The sequence below is a fragment of the Leptinotarsa decemlineata genome, unplaced genomic scaffold, assembly GCF_025532065.1.
Source record: "Leptinotarsa decemlineata unplaced genomic scaffold, Ldec_3_MD MMD2_P_RNA_scaffold_2, whole genome shotgun sequence".
In the NCBI taxonomy this organism is placed as follows: domain Eukaryota; kingdom Metazoa; phylum Arthropoda; class Insecta; order Coleoptera; family Chrysomelidae; genus Leptinotarsa; species Leptinotarsa decemlineata.
In genome coordinates this window covers 12905045-12924134 of record NW_027412529.1, presented here as the reverse complement: position 1 = coordinate 12924134, position 19090 = coordinate 12905045, and the positions used below count along the sequence as shown (strand labels likewise).

General features: G+C 34.9%; 1 protein-coding gene across 3 annotated transcripts in view; it reads right to left on the bottom strand.

Annotated features, from left to right (window-relative positions):
- LOC111513200 (beta-1,4-galactosyltransferase galt-1) overlaps positions 1-19090 on the bottom strand; it is a 318653-nt gene that overhangs the window by 5949 nt on the left and 293614 nt on the right. For all 3 annotated transcript variants that reach the window (XM_074183706.1, XM_074183715.1, XM_074183711.1), the window contains one exon: positions 13897-14204. In XM_074183706.1, coding sequence (XP_074039807.1) covers positions 13897-14204 — 308 coding nt within the window. The remainder of the gene's footprint in view (positions 1-13896; positions 14205-19090) is intronic.

Here is a 19090-nt window from a genome sequence, read left to right as displayed (position 1 = left end):
AGTGGTGGAGGACGGACTTCAGATCGATATAAATTATCTATCTCATCGTTAGAAAAAAAGGTGCTCCTAACGAAATCACCCCAGAAAAATTCCATTCATGTAAGAATCAAATTCGTGAACAAACTTCATCATTGTCATTATTTGAATGAAGATGGAAGGGTGGAAACCTAAAAATTTTCTTTCCCAAAATTAATCTCTCCCAAAACGATATATCTTTCAATGTAATCCTCTCGTGTTGACAACATTCATATTTGCCAACTAGTTTGATTTGAAAAAATAAATGAAATAGTTTCAACAGTCAAGCATAATCAATTAGATGGCTACAATCAGAGCGGTTAGTTCATTGTATCGATTCGATCGAGAAATGAAAGAAATATTGGGAAAAGCTGTAATTGGAATTGGAGCTAACTTATTGTTCTGAACGTTTCTTACCAGTGTCGAAATTTTAGGTACCCCCATAAATCAGAATCAATTGTGTTAGTGCATCCTCCGCCATTATATTGACAGTAATTTCAAACTCGATTTGTCAAATCTTTGAAGTCACTATAAAACGTGGTGTAGCAAAAACGCATCTGACATGGAATAACAAAAAAAGGTAAATGACAGATAAACGTAATTTTGTCAATGGTTAATGAAGGCAGATGATGATGGAAATGGTGTTTTATATTTCCTGGATGCCCCTGGTGGAACTGATAAGACATTCCTGAAGTCATTAGTGTTAGGTACTGTTCGTGCTAGATCCAACAATGCGCTTGCAGTTGCTTCTTCTGGAATAGCAGCCACATTGTTACAAGGATGTCGTACGGATCATTCAGCATTAAAATTGCCGTTAAATCTTCAAACTATTGAAGAACCAACATGTAATATTTCAAAAAACTCCGCATTGGCCAAAGTTTTATCAGCATCGAAAAATCATCATATGGGACGAATGCACAATGGCGCACAAACGTGCATTAGAAACACTTAACCAAACATTGAAAGATCTACGCAATGACTCGAGATGTTTTGGAGGTGCAATGATTTTCTGTCTGGAGATTTCCGCCAAACACTGCCAGTAATTCCAAGATCAATAGCTGCCGACGAAATAAACGCTTGCCTACGTGAAGAAACTTCAGCTGACAACAAACATGAGAGTTGGATTGTTTAATGATACATCTGCTGAAAATTTCTCTAAGCAATTGCTGACTATCGGTAATGGTCGAGTACCGGTCGACAAATCGAGCGGATTGATTTCATTTCCCCAGAATTTCTGTAACTTTGTCTCATCGAAAGACGAACTCATCAGCAAAGTATTCCCAAACATAATTACTAACTACAAAAATAATGAATGGTTGAGTGACCGAGCGATTTTAGCAGCTGAAAAACATTAAGTAAGTGGAAATTAGACAAAGTATTTTATTTCTATATCTATATCATTTAATTGACTGTGTAACAAATGAAGATGAAGCCACTAAGTATCCTATTTAATTTTTAAGTCTTTTGATGTGCCTGACTTACCACCGCACAATTTATGCCTGAAGGTTGGCTCCGTAGTAATCATGCTTCGAAACATAAACCCACCAAAACTTTGCAACGGTACACGTTTGGTGGTAAGTAAATTGATGAACAATGTGATTTACGCAACGATACTCAAAGGAAAATTCGAAGGTGAGGAAGTTCTCATATCGAGGATCCCGATGTTCCCAACCGATATGCCGTTTAAGTTTAAAATACTTCAATTTCCAATTCGTCTTGCATTCGCCATGACCATTAACAAATCACAAGGCCAATTCTTGAAAGTTTGTGGTCTGAATCTGGAAAATCAATGTTTCTCACATGGTCAATTATATGTGGCATGTTCACGAGTCGGAAGACCATCTACCTTGTTTATATACTTGTGCCTGATAATAAAACAGAAAATGTCGTGTATCACAAGGTACTTAACTAAAGAGTGCAACCTGATAAAGAATACTTGAAATACTTGATTAATAAGAGAATTAAATTAACAAAATCAAAAATGTGCTTTTTTATTGCCTCTAAGGCGGAACGAAGTCGCAGGGTCAGCTAGTAATTCATAAATCAAACCATGTTTCCGAAGGGATCATCTTTGCAAAAATCAACATATTTCAAAATGTTTGTTCTTTACGGAAATCAGAAAAAAATTCGATAATGGTATTTTTACCATGTTTTCATGAAAGATATCCAGTTGAATTTATATTACGAATGTTTGAAGTAAAAACTGAAGAAAAAGTGATCTCAGTATGAAAAGAGAGATATATATGTGTATGTGAACTTCATTTTTTTTCTGAAATATATTTATGGATTTTTTATTTTCCTTATTTTTTTTTTGAACTCCTCTTACAAAAATGGAGAAGTAAAAATCCTATCAGACTTTTCTCAGTGGAGAGATTTATAAATAGAAATTGCATATAGTATTGAAAATTGGATTGGAGTGGATACTGAGTGTCTAATAATGATAGTCCGAACCAAAACTATAATTCAAAACACATCTAATTGAAATATTACATCACGAAAATATAGGAATATAAAATAAACACTTCTACGTAAAATGTTGAAAGAAATCAGCGGCTACAAAAAACCTCGTTTCTCTAAAATACCTAATTTCTGGGGAAATTACGGAGTGCTACACTCCGATGAATAAATGCGGTCTTGCAATACATGAAAGAATATTCACGTTGATGGAAACAGAGCGGAAAGGAGTTGACAAAGAACAAAAGTCGCAATGCGGTAATTTTTGATGGATCTCAGGAAACTGAGTAATTTCAATTATTAATTCAGAAAGAGTATGACGTTATTTTGTTTTCATCTGTGGAGTTACGAGAAGTATTTACATTGCCCTAAGATACTCCTGAAATGTGAAACGTGTTCAAGAACCACTCATAATGTCACTTTGATCTGATATTCATATAGAAAGACTCTTATTTTCAACGACTACTAAAAAGTGCATCAAGTCATCTTCTGAATGTAATTCATAAAAGACAAGTAGCTATTCATTAAACTACTGAATTGGTAAAGAGTCATAGAAAGCACATTTCACGGGGTGAACATAATGTCGTTTATGATACGACATTATAACATTGCTAGAATCAGGCAAATTCAAAATCACTTCGTGGCCGCCACTACAATAATGTAAACTAATCACACATGAACAAACAAATCATATACAAATAAACAGAAAGAACAAACAAATGGACAAATACACATTTCTAGCTATAGAGATCATAAATATATTGATACCAGAACGTGTAGCAAAAATAATAATAATGATATTAATTTACAGAAAGATCATTTTACACTGATATAAAGCACATATTGTGAAAATGCGTTATCCCATATAATAATAATATTTATTTACATTTAGAAAAAAATAAAATCATAGATTGTTTAAACTGAAACGTGTAAATAATAATCTACTCGATAATTGACTAAACACTTGTTTCGAGAAAATGTATCAGTATAGAATTAAGTAAAGGCTCTCTGAAGACTCTGTCAATATACACTGTGTCCGTAAAGTATGGAAAAAAATTAATTTTTAGCTAAACGGGTCATTTTAAGAAATAATCCTGAAACACGTCGATTTTTTATGTTAATTTACCGTATTTTAAAATAATAATCTAATATACAGGGTGAATTACGTTCGAGTAATGACGTCATCGTCATTTTTTTTAAATGGAACACCCCATTTTGTCTCAATTTTCGGATTACTCTAGCTGAGCTGATTCCAAAAATGTATCACATGTTGATTCCAATTGGTACAGGGTGGACAAAAATACAGTAGTTGTGTGTGTGCTAATAAAGTAACGCGTAACATTCTTTATTAGGTAAATTAACAATATTATCAAAAATACTTATTGTCTAGCGGCAATTGGTTTAAATGTAACACCCCGTAGTTTGCTACATGTTTAGAGTAATAAAAATGAGCTGTTTCCAAACATGTTTGGTACTTGTGGTCTAGCAGACAGAATATGAAAGAAATTATTTCTTATCTACATTTATAAAAAACATAGTCGTTTAGTTTTTTGTGAAATATCATTATTTGTTTAGTAATTTATTGATGTTCAGTGACAGTTTAGTACTACAATATTTTTGGTATTCGTGAATATTCGAATGATTGCTTAGATTTAATTGGAAGTAGAAATGGAGTTAAGTGTAAAACAAAGAATTGAAATACTTATGATGATTGGGTATGGAGACAGATCGCGAACTCAGATGGAAGTGTGCAATTTGTTTAATGATAAATATCCAGAAAGACCTATAACGCGTTCAACAGTCAGTAAGATGGAAACGAAATTTCGAGAAACTGGTACGGTTGCAAATGTACGCAAATCAGGTCGTCCTGATGAGTTTTGAAGAAGATGCGCACACTTCTGTTAGTAAAGTTAGTCGCGAAATCGGTGTTGGCAAAACAACGGTACACAAACTATTGAAGCTTGAAAAATGGCATCCTTATAAAATCAAACTTGTGTAAGAATTAAACGAAGATGATCCCGATAGACGACTTCAATTTTGCGACGAAATGATGGATGTCACCGAGACCCTCTCTTGATACAAAACATTATTTTTTCTGATGAGTCCACGTTAAATGGTGAGGTTAACCGTCAGAATTGTAGATACTGGGCAAAAGAAAACCCCCACTGGATGCGTGAGCATCATACACAATACCCTCAAAAGGTAAATGTATGGGCTGGAATTGTACTAAATCGAATCATTGGACCCTACTTTATCGAAGGTAATTTAAACGGGGCAAAGTACCTTGAGTTTTTAAGGGGGTATCTCGTACCTACTTTAAGTAATTTATTTCCCAGCTGACGTAATCCTGGAGGTTTTGATGAAAGTTTATGGTTTCAACAGGATGGTGCACCTCCACATTATGCTGTAGATGTTAGAAGGTACGTAGATGAAATTTTTTCGAACAGGTAGATTGGTAGACGTGGACCCACTGAATGGCCAGCGAGGTCACCAGATTTAAATCCTTTGGATTATTTTCTGTGGGGCCATCTGAAGAATGTTATTTATAAAACGAAACCAGTCAATATTGAAGATGTACAAGCGAAAATTCGAACAGAAATAAACAATAATACGCAAGAAACCATACACAAGGTTCAACAAGAATTTGCACACCGTTTGGGTTACTGTCAAATACAGCAAGGGCTGCAGTTCGAACATTTAATATAAAGTCATGTATTCCAGCATATTCTGTCCGCTAGACAATAAGTATTTTTGATAATATTGTTAATTTACCTAATAAAGAATGTTACGAGTTACTTTATCAGCACACACACAACTACTGTATTTTTGTCCACCCTGTACCAATTGGAATCAACATGTGATACATTTTTGGAATCAGCTCAGCTAGAGTAATCCGAAAATTGAGACAAAATGGGGGTGTTCCATTTAAAAAAAATGGCGGTGACGTCATTACTCGAACGTAATTCACCCTGTATATTAGATTATTATTTTAAAATACGGTAAATTAACATCAAAAATCGACGTGTTTCAGGATTATTTCTTAAAATGACCTGTTTAGCTAAAAATGAATTTGTTTCATACTTTACGGACACAGTGTATGTACCTGAAGAGGTACACAATGCTTTTACTGCAGTTTAACTTTTCAACATTGATGTTAGTTGAATATATATTCCTAATGATGAAAATTACACAAAAACAACAAAAAATAACACGAAAATAGACACAACCACTATAAGGGTTTCGTAAAAACCAGTCTGCATGAAAAAAAGAGAAACATTTATCAACCAGGTTGAAAGTAAGTTTATAGTTTGCAATGTAGAACAGAGGATGCATCAGTTAGGACTATTAATTAGTTCATGAAAAATCTGAAAGCAGCCGTTTTTTGAGTTCCCTTTTCAAACGATTTTTCCCGTGAGTCGTTTTGAGTAAATCTGGTATTATATTATATAATCTGCTTCATTCGTCCTAGATATAACAAGATCGGTTGATATTAGGGCCCTTGTGTCACAAGGATGATTCAGTTTCATGGTATATTGTTTTTGTTGAAGAATAAAAAGTATAGGAAATTTATAAAATAACTCTCTGATGTCAAGAATTTGTAGCTCGTGGTAAAGGCATCAGAAGAAAAACGAAAAAATTTACGGTATATTACGGTTTATTTTTGTACATTTTCAAGAGTTCTGACTATTGTTTTGTTTGCTCCACCCCAACCAATTATTGAATATCGCAGCAGAGATTCTACTAGTTAGTGCATAGTAGAGCTGTTTAACTGAAAATATGTCACGAAATTTACAATATTTGAAAATTAGTCTCCCAAGTTAATTCTTCAGCTTATCGATGTGAATATACCATCTCAACATATTTATGGAAAAGTCTGAGTACTTCATTGACAATACTATTGTACTTCTCATATGCTGTAAAACCACTGAATCCATTAGCTGTTTCAAATTCTTCTCTGCTTTATCTTTTACGACCATCCAGTTTTTACCCTCATAGGTGACAGATGTATCGTCAGAGAACAATATTATGGTACTGACATCTTTAATCTTGTTTCTTTGTTTCATATCAGTCAAATAATATTTGAAGATGTACATGATAACTCCCCTTATGCATATACTTTTCAATTTATTCAGTGAAATTCCATGGCTGAAGGTGTCAAAGGCCTAAGTCAAATCTTCTTCAGCATGCTTTTCTTCATCAACATTCTCATGAAGCCTTGACACAACATCCTGCGTTTAAATATTCTCTCCGAAGCCATAATGTATAGGGAAAATAATTTCGTGTTTATTCTCAAGTAGTTGATCAATCAAATTTTAATAATTTTTTTCAGTAATTTTGCTACCGATGATGTAAAATATCATCAGCGATTCCGTTTATGGATGAATCACTCGCTTGCGTCATGTTTGATGTGATTTTTCTGGTTATTTTTCATGAATTATCAGCAATAATACTAAATATCGTTTACTAATAAACTAAAAAAATAAACATCCACACATCTATACATACAAGCATACAAATAACAATAACTCTTCCTTCCACTTGGATTCATTCCGTGCAGGAAGTAAATACCAGTGAGAAGAATCCCCTGTCAAAATAGTAATAATAGTAATAATCTTTATTATTCAAGTAATCTCATTATTCAAGCAAAACTTCATTTTGGGATTTTCACTAGACAGTTTACAAAATTGAAACACGTGTTCCGCTATACAGAAGCTTCCTCAAGCGTTTTCATACACGTCTCGCGATTTTGTGAACTGTCTAGTGGAAACCTCACAATAAAGTGTTACTTGCATAATATTATATAAGATTATTATTATTATTAAGTGAATCTAGGGCTCAACAAAAGTACTAAATCAGGTTCATTTCAAAACTGGATTTACATAAAAATATAACATGATATTAACTTTCAAATAAAAAAGAATGAACGTTTCGAGGTGTTAAAAATAACGGTTTGGTGTTGGGAAAAACTCCAGTGATATTAATGATAAAGTTGTCGTAGTTATATGTCTGAGATTCCTCAGCTGAAAATATATACGCAGTGTTCAACCGGAAAATCAGATATTTGCGTTCAATTTTCCAGATGAGACATTCATCAACATGTATATACCTATGAATTTAACACATTCCTCGTTGTGAGAATGGGAGTTCTTCAAAATCTCTCTGTCTATTATGAAATATTATTACCAGAGTTTTCTCCATATTCATGACAACAAAGTAAGCAGAAGACCACTCTTCCATTTTAGTTACAGTCATTTCAGATTGTTCAACTAATATACCATTCAAACAATGTAAACTTTTCGAAAGAAATGAACTTTAAACGTTCAAGCCAGTCTCGAATATACCTACACAGAAGGTTGAATGGACTGACGCCTATCAGAAAACAACTACTCCCCTGGCTAATACCACGAAGGTCGTTGGATTATATCAGACAGGCGTCAGTGCATGAATCTTCACAGAAAATTTCCTGCATATGCAATTGGCAATACAACTAAAAAAGTCGACCTACAATTTTGGAACGGGCACACTTGCAGACCGGTTTCGGGCTCATTAACAACTCATCAGTGCAAGATAGTGGCCATCATCGACCTAAAGTCAACGATATTCCATAATGGAAAGTCGGAATTCTTTCAGAGTATTTCATTCCTCTTCCTGAGTTGGAGAGAACAACAAAATGTCACTCCATCTAGTGGACGAGGTACTAACCAACTGCATATCCGAAATTTGCCCGATTCCTCTGAATCTGACGCCTGTCGGATATAATCTAACGACCTTCGTGGTATTAGCCAGGGGAGTAGTTGTTTTCTGATAGGCGTCAGTTCATTTAACCAACTGCGTAGGTATATTCGAGACTGACTTGAACGTTTAAAGTGCATTTCTTTAGATTTGTTTACTGCTAGTCTTCAGGCATAGTCCACTGACTAACAAGAATGTATTCTTTCACAACCGGAGTTGCACTGGAGTGATTGGAACAAAACCACAAGATTAGCCATTACCAAGAAACATATAATAGATATTGATACTTTTCTCAACGTCAATAGATTGGACACAACGTTATTGAGGGTTCAGTGGAAGAAAACAGCGATATAATTTTTTTCCAACACTGAAAAGAATTTTAGCATCTGCATCGCTAAGATGAGTATAAATAAAATTTATAGCTCTTTCTGATTGAAATTTATAAAATTAGTGACGAACGTATATGTTTCCATTTTCGAAAATTTTTTCGAATTCACACAGTAACTTATCGAAGTGGACTGGAAGTTTGCTCTTTTTACAACAGTATGAAATTTACGATTGAAATTTTTAATTTTTCAGATAGTGGAAGTTGAAAATACCCAAATAGTTTAAAGAACATTGATTTCCTCGACAAAAAAACATTTGTTCAGTATTTCTAAGATGTTCAAGTAAAATTCTCAACTTTTAAGATAAATCAACTATTTGTTCTCCAAGTGATGCAATATTAAAAGCATGAAGACAAATGATTGAGTATTCTATTATTTATTCAATTAATAACTATTGATTATTCAACTCTTCAAACAGTTCCATACATGAGGTAATTGCTCTGTTATCGACAGAACCAGAACGTGTCCACTCCTATTCTGCTTTTTCCAATTCAAACTCTGTTTTACTGGCATTATTTCCGAGAAGATATATTCGACCAGTGCATAGTACGGTCCATTAACTCGCTTCAAAAGATAGGGTTGATTGTATCAGTGTCTCTTCCGTAGTTTGTAGTCAAATAATTTAGAAGCCTATAATGAAAGTATGGTGACTGAATGAGATATTTGAGTGTGTTAATCCATAAATATTTCACGAAAAACAATTCTTCGGAAAAAGGGATAACCATCCTGAATATCAGGATATCATTATCCTGAATATCAGGATATTCAGGATAATTTTCATTTCAATTTATGTATTGGTCTCTTTAATTTTTGAGTCCATGTTGAGTCCATCATCAGTACAGGAATGAGCCGACCAAAACAGTAGGTAGTTTGCCTGGGACTCTGACTGACTTTGAAAGTTGCATGAATAAAACCGTCTGAGAGAATGAAACTCCATAAGCGCGAAAAAAATATTCCATGTACCATGTACCAAAACTCTAACAGAAATCGAAATGTGTCAGATAACTGTATTTTTCCTGCATTGATATGGAGTAATATCCCAAAATCCGTGTAGATGACCTACTCGATTGATTTCAATTAGTGTTTGATTGAATCAGCCGAAAATTGATGAAAATCCATGTTTTGCTATACAATAGCTTCTTCAGGGGTGTCTATACAGGCGTTTTTGTAAAATTGATTGAAGAAAATCTCACAATGAAGTGTTTCTTAGATTTCAACTTGGTCCTGCTGCTGGATGAACGAGAAGTGCCTGCAAGACTATCTCTAAGGTAACTTGCATTAATGTCTGTCAGATATAATTCAATCTTCATCGCCTTTTTTGTAGTCCTTGAAATGGTACGACCATCAATGGTATGGTATTCGTTATCGCTATCTGAAGATTATCGTCAGAATCATAACGATTTTCAAAATTTCCAGAAATAAAAATTCACGAGTGTAATGTCAGAGAACGGAAAGGCTACGGAATGATGATTGAAAAGGTCAATTATAAAAATTATTAACGTTTCGAGTATTGTGTGGAGGTGCACGGTCTTGTTGAGAAAATAAAATGAGTAAAAAAATTATGTTGAACGGTTTTATTGAAAAAAAAAAGATAAATAAAGTAGATAAAGAAATAAAGTAGATAATGCACTAAAAAATAATTCGGGAGGTCCTGGGTAGCAGTCATCATTCCACTCTCCTCAGCAATCTGCGGTATTGATCACATAAAAAAATAATAAAATTGTTGGGCGTAGTATTGACATATTTACTCTGGCTACGCTACGCCCAACGTAGCTGATCAATACCGTAGATTTCTGAGGAGAGTGGTGTGATGACTGCTACCTAGGACTTTTCGAATAATTTTTTAGTTTTTAGTACAGTATCTACATCACTATTACCCATTTTTTTGTTTCAATGAAACCGTTAAACGTAATTTTTTTCACTTATTTGATTTTCAAGTTTTTAGTTTCTAATTTTATTACTCAATTCTTCTCATTCTGTTTAGTTCATTAAGTGCCTCGGTATTACAAGGTAATATGTTATCCGCCATTTTGTTGCTTCAGCCATCTTGAATTTGCATCTTTTTCAAGGTGCACTATCCTTCAACTAGTCAAGCTCTGTCATTTGATTCCCATATTGAATGAATACGTTCATTTAGGAAATCCTAATATACATACAATAATAATAATACTAATATACAATAATAATAATAAATCAGTAAACAATAATAATATGTCCTTAAACAACAATAATAATAACTAATAACTAGAGTCATACATATGACTGTAACCTAACAATGTTGAAAACATTAGAAAACAAATAGAAAAGAAAACAAAATTCAAGGTTAACTAACTTAGATAAGACTATACTAACAATTTAAAACATACTGATACATGATTATAAATGTTAAGGTTTAAGACTACTGATGTTCTGCATCATTGAGTCTTTTCCTACAAAATTGTTTTATTATAGTTGTTTAGTTTAGATTTAAATATATAAATACTTTCGCTTTGTTTTATGTCTCTTGGCAGCTTATTAAAATGGTTTAAACCTCAATAAAACAATATTTTCATTGAGCTGGTTAATCTGCATCTTGGCAAGTGAAAAAGATAACTTTATCTTGTCTCGTAGCTGTGAGTACTATCACGATAAGTAATGAATTCATCAAAATAAGAAGGCGACCTCCCAAAGTATCCAGCCTTACATCCATATAGGGGCACCATGGATGTGGACAACCCTTTTCCACATACTCGTGGGTCTTGGATGGATTCAACAAGAACAACAAGAACTACCAGAACATCTGCGGAGGACCCTTCGAGCGACTCCTCGCAAAATCAGACTATTCTGGAGGCGCAAACTGACCAGAAAAGTCATAGTCAAATGGCGGGAAACACCAGCCCCGCCGAAAGCATAACTGCAGGATTGACGAAATTCGAACTGCAGAAGAAGAGGTCATCAGGAGCGCAAAGGCGCAAACTTATGAAAGCAAGGAAAATAGCGGCGGGAACATGGACTGAAAAACCATGTGATACAAAAGACCGCAGAAAAATGGAAACAACCAAAGTGGAAAGGGCCAAAAAGAGACCTAGAGAGGATGTAAAATATCCCCCACAGAAGGTACTGAAAAAACCCAGGGCTTCCGAAGAAACTGGGACCTATAGCGAGGCTGCTAGGGGCCTGAGGGTGGCGGTCACCGACATGCGACACCCTGAGGTCACCCTGAGTCAGGGTCAAGTAGACCTGATCCAGGAGGGACTTGTCCAATACGACCAATAAGAAGCACACAGAGTACTGGAAAAAAGTACATGCCAATAAACATAGTAGAACCTTCATTAGGGAACCGTCCGAGAAAAGAACTGAAGAACTACTTCAATGTAGTAGGGATCGGCTCAGAATAATTACAGGGTACAAACTACTACAGGGAACGAGACTGATGGAATAGGTGTCATGAGAAGTAATTTCTGGAGACTTAAACTAAATGGACAAGTCAGGCAGCTCCCAAGGTACAAAAAAAAGTTGTGAAACAATATTTGATTCGCCATTTCATAGCTGCGGCCATCTTGGATTTACAATGATACAGAATTCATTAAATTGTATTGTCATCAAAATCAGATTAATCTGTCAACAGGAGGTGGGTCAAACTTCAAATATTGAATTCGACCCAAACAAATGAAAAAACAAACAGGGCAAGTTAAAAAAAAACCGTTTAAAAATGAACACGATTACCCGAGTTGAAATTATTAAGAAACTGTCGCTTCATAGAATAAGTAATTAACATTATTAGCATTCACAAACTTTTGGCAAAATTCCATTCCTCTTTTTTGATCACCGGGTAAAAGGCACTGAGTAGGCTTTTATTTATACGGCGCGAAGTTATGTTTCCAGTGTCGCTATTTTCCGGGTTTGAAGCCCGTGGATTTTTGGAATTTCTTCCTGACGTTTCGCCGGTGCGATTGGCTAGCTTCCTTAGAGGTTTTTACCTCCTGAGTTAATATCTCCGATGACTGGATATAACGGCTGAGTGACGCCTATTTATGTTGACTCTTCAGGTAGTTTGGTGTACTATTACCTGAATTTGGCTTAGGTAAATTACGTAAAGCGTGTTTATGTTCATTCAGGTAGTCTGGTATGATAATACCGGACCTGGATTTGGTAAATTGTCAATAACGTTCGTTGACCCTTTTCTAGCTGCCGTCTTGCTGTTTGCTATTCTTCAACTTTTCAACCTTCTTCTTTTCTGTTGAAATTTTCTGTGTGCGATTGTGGATTTCCATTGCCTACCGTGCCAGTCGGCCATGGTACCTCTGAGTGTGCACTGAGTGCGTGTTCTGCCACAGCTGACTTGTCTGTTTGGCTTAGTCTGCAGCTTCTTTCATGCTCCTTCAGTCTTGTTTCCATGGATCTTCTGGCGGTTCCGGGTTAAACATTCCCACAAGTGCACGGTATGCGACAAATCCCTGCTGCTGATAGTAGATCCCTTTTGTCTTTAGCCTACCTGAGGCTTTGTTGAATATTCTTGGTGAGTTTGAAAACCGTTTTGATGTTGTGTTTCTCCAAGGACTGAAGGAGCATGAAAAAACTGCAGACTAGGCCAAATAGACAAGTCAGCTGTTGCAGAACACGCACTTAATGAAGGAAACCATATTCTGTTAGAAAACACGAAACTCATTTCCCCCGACCAGAGATACCATTGCTGACTGGTACGGTGGGAATAGAAATCCACAAACACACGGATGATTTCAACAGAAAAGAAGAAGCTGTGAACCTCAACAGAATATGAAAACCAATTCAAAACAGTTCAAGAATAGCAAACAGCATGACGGTCAACGAACGTTATTGACAATTCACCAAATCCAGGTTCAGGTGTCATCCCACCAGACTACCTGAATCAATATAAATACGCTTCACGTAATTTACCTGCGCCAGATACTGGTAATTTCGTGGCAAACTTGACGAAAACTGAAGAAAGCTCATAATTCCGTTATTTATGGTTTGAGGATAAAATTCATAAGTTTTTATGTTCAGGTAAGTAAGTAAGCAATCGATTGAGATAGAAATATACAAGGTGTTCCTTAACATAAAAGTACATATTTGAAATAAATCGAAAACGCGATTTTGAATTGTTTTTTTGTTAGCACCACGTTAATCAGTGAAAATCTACTAGTTCTCTGATTTAATCGAACTCGTATCTTCAATGATGAAGGAGTTAGCAGTAGTATCGACTTGAGTTCTGATCACACTGTTTAATGGTAACAATATGAAGTCGACAATATTCCATTATCTCGTAAAAATAATCAGATTCGATTACGAATCAAGATTTGATACTCACTCAATAAGTTGCGGCAAAGTATCGTTGTGCTTGGGCACGATATATTCGTCCAGATCGATGAGCAGAACATGCGAATACTTGTACATTGACCTGTACAGACAATCGTTGAGAGCGGCGAAGAGGCCTTCCGTCCTGATTTCTTTCTGTGAGATCATGTTCAGGTCCCACGGCAAGACGGTCACCAGCCCTCGGTCGACGTAGTTCTTCAGGAGGCACTCGACCTGATCACCGATGGTGTGGTTATAAAAGGTGAAGTGTTCGACGCCCATCAGTCGATTGAGTTCGATGAATTCGAGGACTTGCATGGCCTGCAGAAAAGGGATATGTTTGAGGTTCGATACTTATTTATAAGTTACAAAAAGTTCTTTATTGTAAAAAATATACAGGATGTCCCAAAAGCGGATGTTCAAACAAAAAATGATAGAACAGATAATTTAAAAATAGAGTGACCTCATCCAATATAGTATCTAATTGATGATGGTTCCAAAGTCATTGCTGTTTTTGCGTTTTTTTATTGAAATGGCGTCATGTAGTATGTACAAAAATTATAGCAAGACTATAATAATTCATTTGTTTTCTATTTGTTGCAAGTGTGATCATAAGTATGGATCGCATGCATAATTGTTGCCTTCAATGGTTAAAAAAATAATTCATTTAATTATGTGGCTGTTTATGTTTGTGTAAATAGAAAATGATCTCTTAACCCACACCCTCGAATCGATAACAGTTGATCAGATTCACAACTTTACAGTTTTGAATCAATAATTTTCAATTTCGAATAATCTTTGAGAATTTACTTTCTTCAAAATATGTTTTCAAATGTCAATTACAATCACTGAACTGATATTTAGGTACTTTCGAAATAGTGGACTATTTCAAAAATGGGGTGAATGTTCAAATTTGGCGGGCTACGAACATTAGATAAGCGATTTTTTAAATTTTTTCTTGTTGGTACAATCGACTCGAACACATGTTCCCAGTTTTGACTGTTTAGCATGTTTAGTTTGTTGATGAGAGGCATACAAGTTAGGAGTGTTTTGCGTTTTCGGCAATTTTCTGCTCGAAAAAAATGGATCATCGTTATTCATGATATTATTATGTTCACTTATTTCTACACTCTCATAGGCATCTAGATGCCTGTTGTTAACTTGTCTAACTAATCTTAATAAACCAAAGTCTATGAAATGGTTTTGTTCCAAAATATGATGGGCGACTACCGATTTTTCTGGTCTTCCATATTTTAGGTGTGCTGTCATATTATTTAAACAGTTCTTTTTGTCTGTCCACAATATTTTGCATCGCAGTCCTTACATTTGATTTCGTGAATTCCAGACTTTTCCGAATTCTCTATTTTGTCTTTTGGATTTCCGCGGATTGGAATTTGCCGCGGTGGTAGTGCGCCCGACTCACGATCGGAAGGTCGTGGGTTCGATTCCTGCCTCGACCAAATATTTTTCTCGAGATAATTTATCTGGTTGAAGCTGGGATGATTCTGCAATCGTGTTAGGAATCACACGTTAAAAGATAAGACTCGTTAGTCCTTAGCTCGCACAAGTTTCTCAACGTCTGAGAGTTGTCGTTCGTATGGGGGCGACAGCTGATTAACGGAAAAACAGATTTAAAAAAACAGATTTTCAAAAGGCTCTATAGTCTATGACTTGTTTAGAAAACCACCTTCATGCCTAGTTCCTTGGAAATCTTTCTGAAGATTTTCAAGGCAGAAAAATCAGTAGTCGCCCATCATATTTTTCAACAAAACCATTCCATAGACTTCAGTTCATTACTATTAGTTAGACAAGTTAACAACAACAGACATCTAGATGCCTATGAGAGTGTAGAAATAAGTAAACATAATAGTATTATGAATAACGATGGTGGACCAATACCTAATAGTATGCTATATAGCTTGTTGAAATAATATTTCAATTATTAGATTTACCTGACTATTACATTGAGACACATTGTAAAATTAATTAGGAGACTAGGACTAGGACTAGGAGACGCAGTTACCGAGAAGAGGTAGGTATGATAACATTGTAAGTATATTTAGTTCAATCTTACCCTTGAAGATGATCACTTGGTGATCAAAACACGTGCTGAGGTGTTAAAATGACGGCTTGGTGTTGGGAAAAAAACTCCATCAATATTCATTACTATACCAAAGGTTCCAAACAGCGCATCACAAGTATTTTGTTTTGTTATAAGAAATTGGTTGAGTTACGTTATTTTCAACACTAGTAAGTACTTGAAAAGGAGACATTTTCAGCAGACTTTACTTTTTTTTGTGAGAAAAACCCCTTTCGAATAAACTACGTCCCCATGAACATTAAATTATACGAATGGAAAATGACTTTTCGAAACATCTACTATCTACTTTTTTCTGTTACATTACAACTATTCGTTATGGAATTGAAATAGATATCATCCATAGAACGCTACAAAAGGTAAATACGAGAGACGATAGATAGATAGATAAATTTATTAATCTTTTAGATGTACAATAATAATACAAATAAGATAAGTCAAATGCACAAAGTGGAAAAAAAATATAAAGTTATCAATATAAAACGCCTAGTTACAGTTTAGGAGTTAGCGAACATTGCATCACACAAGTAACAAATTTTTTAGAACATGTCAGCTTTAATTACTAGCCAATATTTCGTGTTGCATTGGATAGGACAGCTACATACTCATCAGTAGAGTATACACAATTTGTTATCAAGAGACCTTTTATATATATTTTGAACATGTACTGATTTAGTTCTTTGACATGGGGAGGTAAAATATTGTCATCAATTGAATTCCTCTTCGATTTTTGTAGTCTGAATCTACTTGGCCTTAATAATTCACATCCTCTCGTGTTATAATCATGGAAATCACAATTTCTATTTTGTGTTAATTTATTTTTATGAATGTCTATCAAAAGTTGATATAAATAAATAGAAGGTACCGTCATTATTCGCAACGATAAAAAAAGAGGTTTACAGGAGTCTGAGTAACCAGCCCCAGATATGATCCTCACCGCTTTTTTTTTGCAAGATAAATATCCTATTTACGTTGCTGCTATTCCCCCACAGAATTGTCCCGTAAGATATATGAGAATGAAAAAAGCGTAGTACGCCGACAGTATCGCCTGTTGAGAAATCAAATTTTTTAATTTCCGAAGAAGAAAGGTGTATTTGGACAGTTGTTCAGTGTGCTCCAACCAATTCAACGTATCATCGAGATGTATACCTAGAAGTTTAACACTGTGCCCTTCCATCAAAGCGGTGTTAGATGTAAACATGATATGTTGAGTTTTGTTTTCGTTCAACATGAGATTATTTTTTCTGAACCATATGTCAGCTTTCATTTGAATTTGATTTATATCGCGCACCAAATTAGATTCAATTTTCCCAGATGTCGTGAGAGTAGTATCATCGGCGAAAGCAAAACAATTGTGAGGTGACATGTAGGAGAAGAGATCATTTACATATATTATGAACAAGAGAGGGCCCATAACCGAACCTTGAGGAACTCCACATGTAACTGGTTCTAAATCAGATACATTATTTGAGTCAAGTGATACATATTGATATCTGTTAGTCAGATATGATGAAAAAAGAGATAAAGGGGTTCCTCTCATGCCATAGTCTTCTAGTTTTTTTTAATAAAATGGAATGGGAGACACAATCAAATGCTTTTGTGAGATCACATAAGGCAGCAATAGTGTGTTCTCCTTTTTCAAAACAAGTCATTATATTTTCGACTACTTTTTTGACTGCGTTGATGGTGGAGGATGATTTCCTAAATCCGAATTGATTTGGGTTAAATAACTTGTACTTCAGAAAATACTCATAAAGCCTATTTATAAGGATGATTTCAAACAATTTTCCAAAAATTGGAACGATAGATATTGGTCGGTGATTTTCAATTTCATCATCACCGCCTTTCTTAAAAATTGGGACAACTCTTGTCACTTTGAATTCACTTGGAAATACACCCTTTTCAATACAAGCGTTGAAGAGTACTATACGTGGTTCAATTATATATGAGGCTATTTCCTTGATAATTTTACTATTCAGTTCGTACGCATCCAACGAGTTAGAGTTTTTCAGATTGGATATCGCACTAGCAACCTCACTGCTTAGAATGGGTTCCATGAAAAAGGATCCTGATACATTAGGCCTGTCCGATTTAGGCAGAGGAACAGAACAAGAATTTGAAGGGGACAGATCCTCAGAGATTTTTAAGCCTATGTTTACGAAATAAGAATTAAACTCGTTTGCAGTGAACTTAATGTCTTTTTTTTGGTACCTTCACCATTCATTTCTAGTTTAATGAGTCTCCAGCTGTCTCTTACTTTGTTGTCAGAATTTAAAATGAACTCATCGTATGAATTTCGTTTTGCAGATATTACCATTTTTTGGTATTCCCCGTTTAATGTAAGATATGCCTGTTTGTATCTATCATCATGTGTACAGTCAAATATCGTTTTTATTGCAAGAACTTTATTTTTCATGTTTTTTATTTGATCGTTTATCCAGTAACGCGGTTTTGTCATCTTGCCTGAAACGTTCTTAAGAGGAAAGTTTACATTTATTAATCTTGTATAACAATCTAATAGAAAACCAGTCATATCCTCAATTGAGCTTAGCTCGAAGAAAGTATTCCAGTCAACTTCATTAAGGGAATTTTTCAATTTTTCTAATCCAGTTTTTGTAATGAATCTCTTTTTTTGAATTAATTTGCTGTTATTGTAGATACTTTTAATTTTTATATATTGGCCATAGTGGTCAGATAAACACGGGTCGATAATACCAGTTTCGAAATAATCTTTGTTAGGTATGTTAGTAATTATATTATCAATACAGCTCTTTGTATCATTATCAACTCTAGTAAATTCAGAAATTGTAAAATTCAGTCCGAAAGAATGGAATATCGAGAGCGAGTTTCAATCGATCCTTAGAATCCCACAATTTGAAAAAAATGAAAATTGTAATAGAGAATTTGATACTAGTGTAAAAAGGTCAATCCTTTCGTTAACCTATTGTCACCAGTTACAATGCGTTTTATGGATATGGGGTCGTGATTCACTTGTTATAACATGTCTTCAGCGACCTTTACGCGATTCAGTTTCTGCAGAAAATTCAGGTCTTTTGGTACTAGACCAGCGGCAATGTGTTTCATACCTAAAAAATCATTCGAAATGATA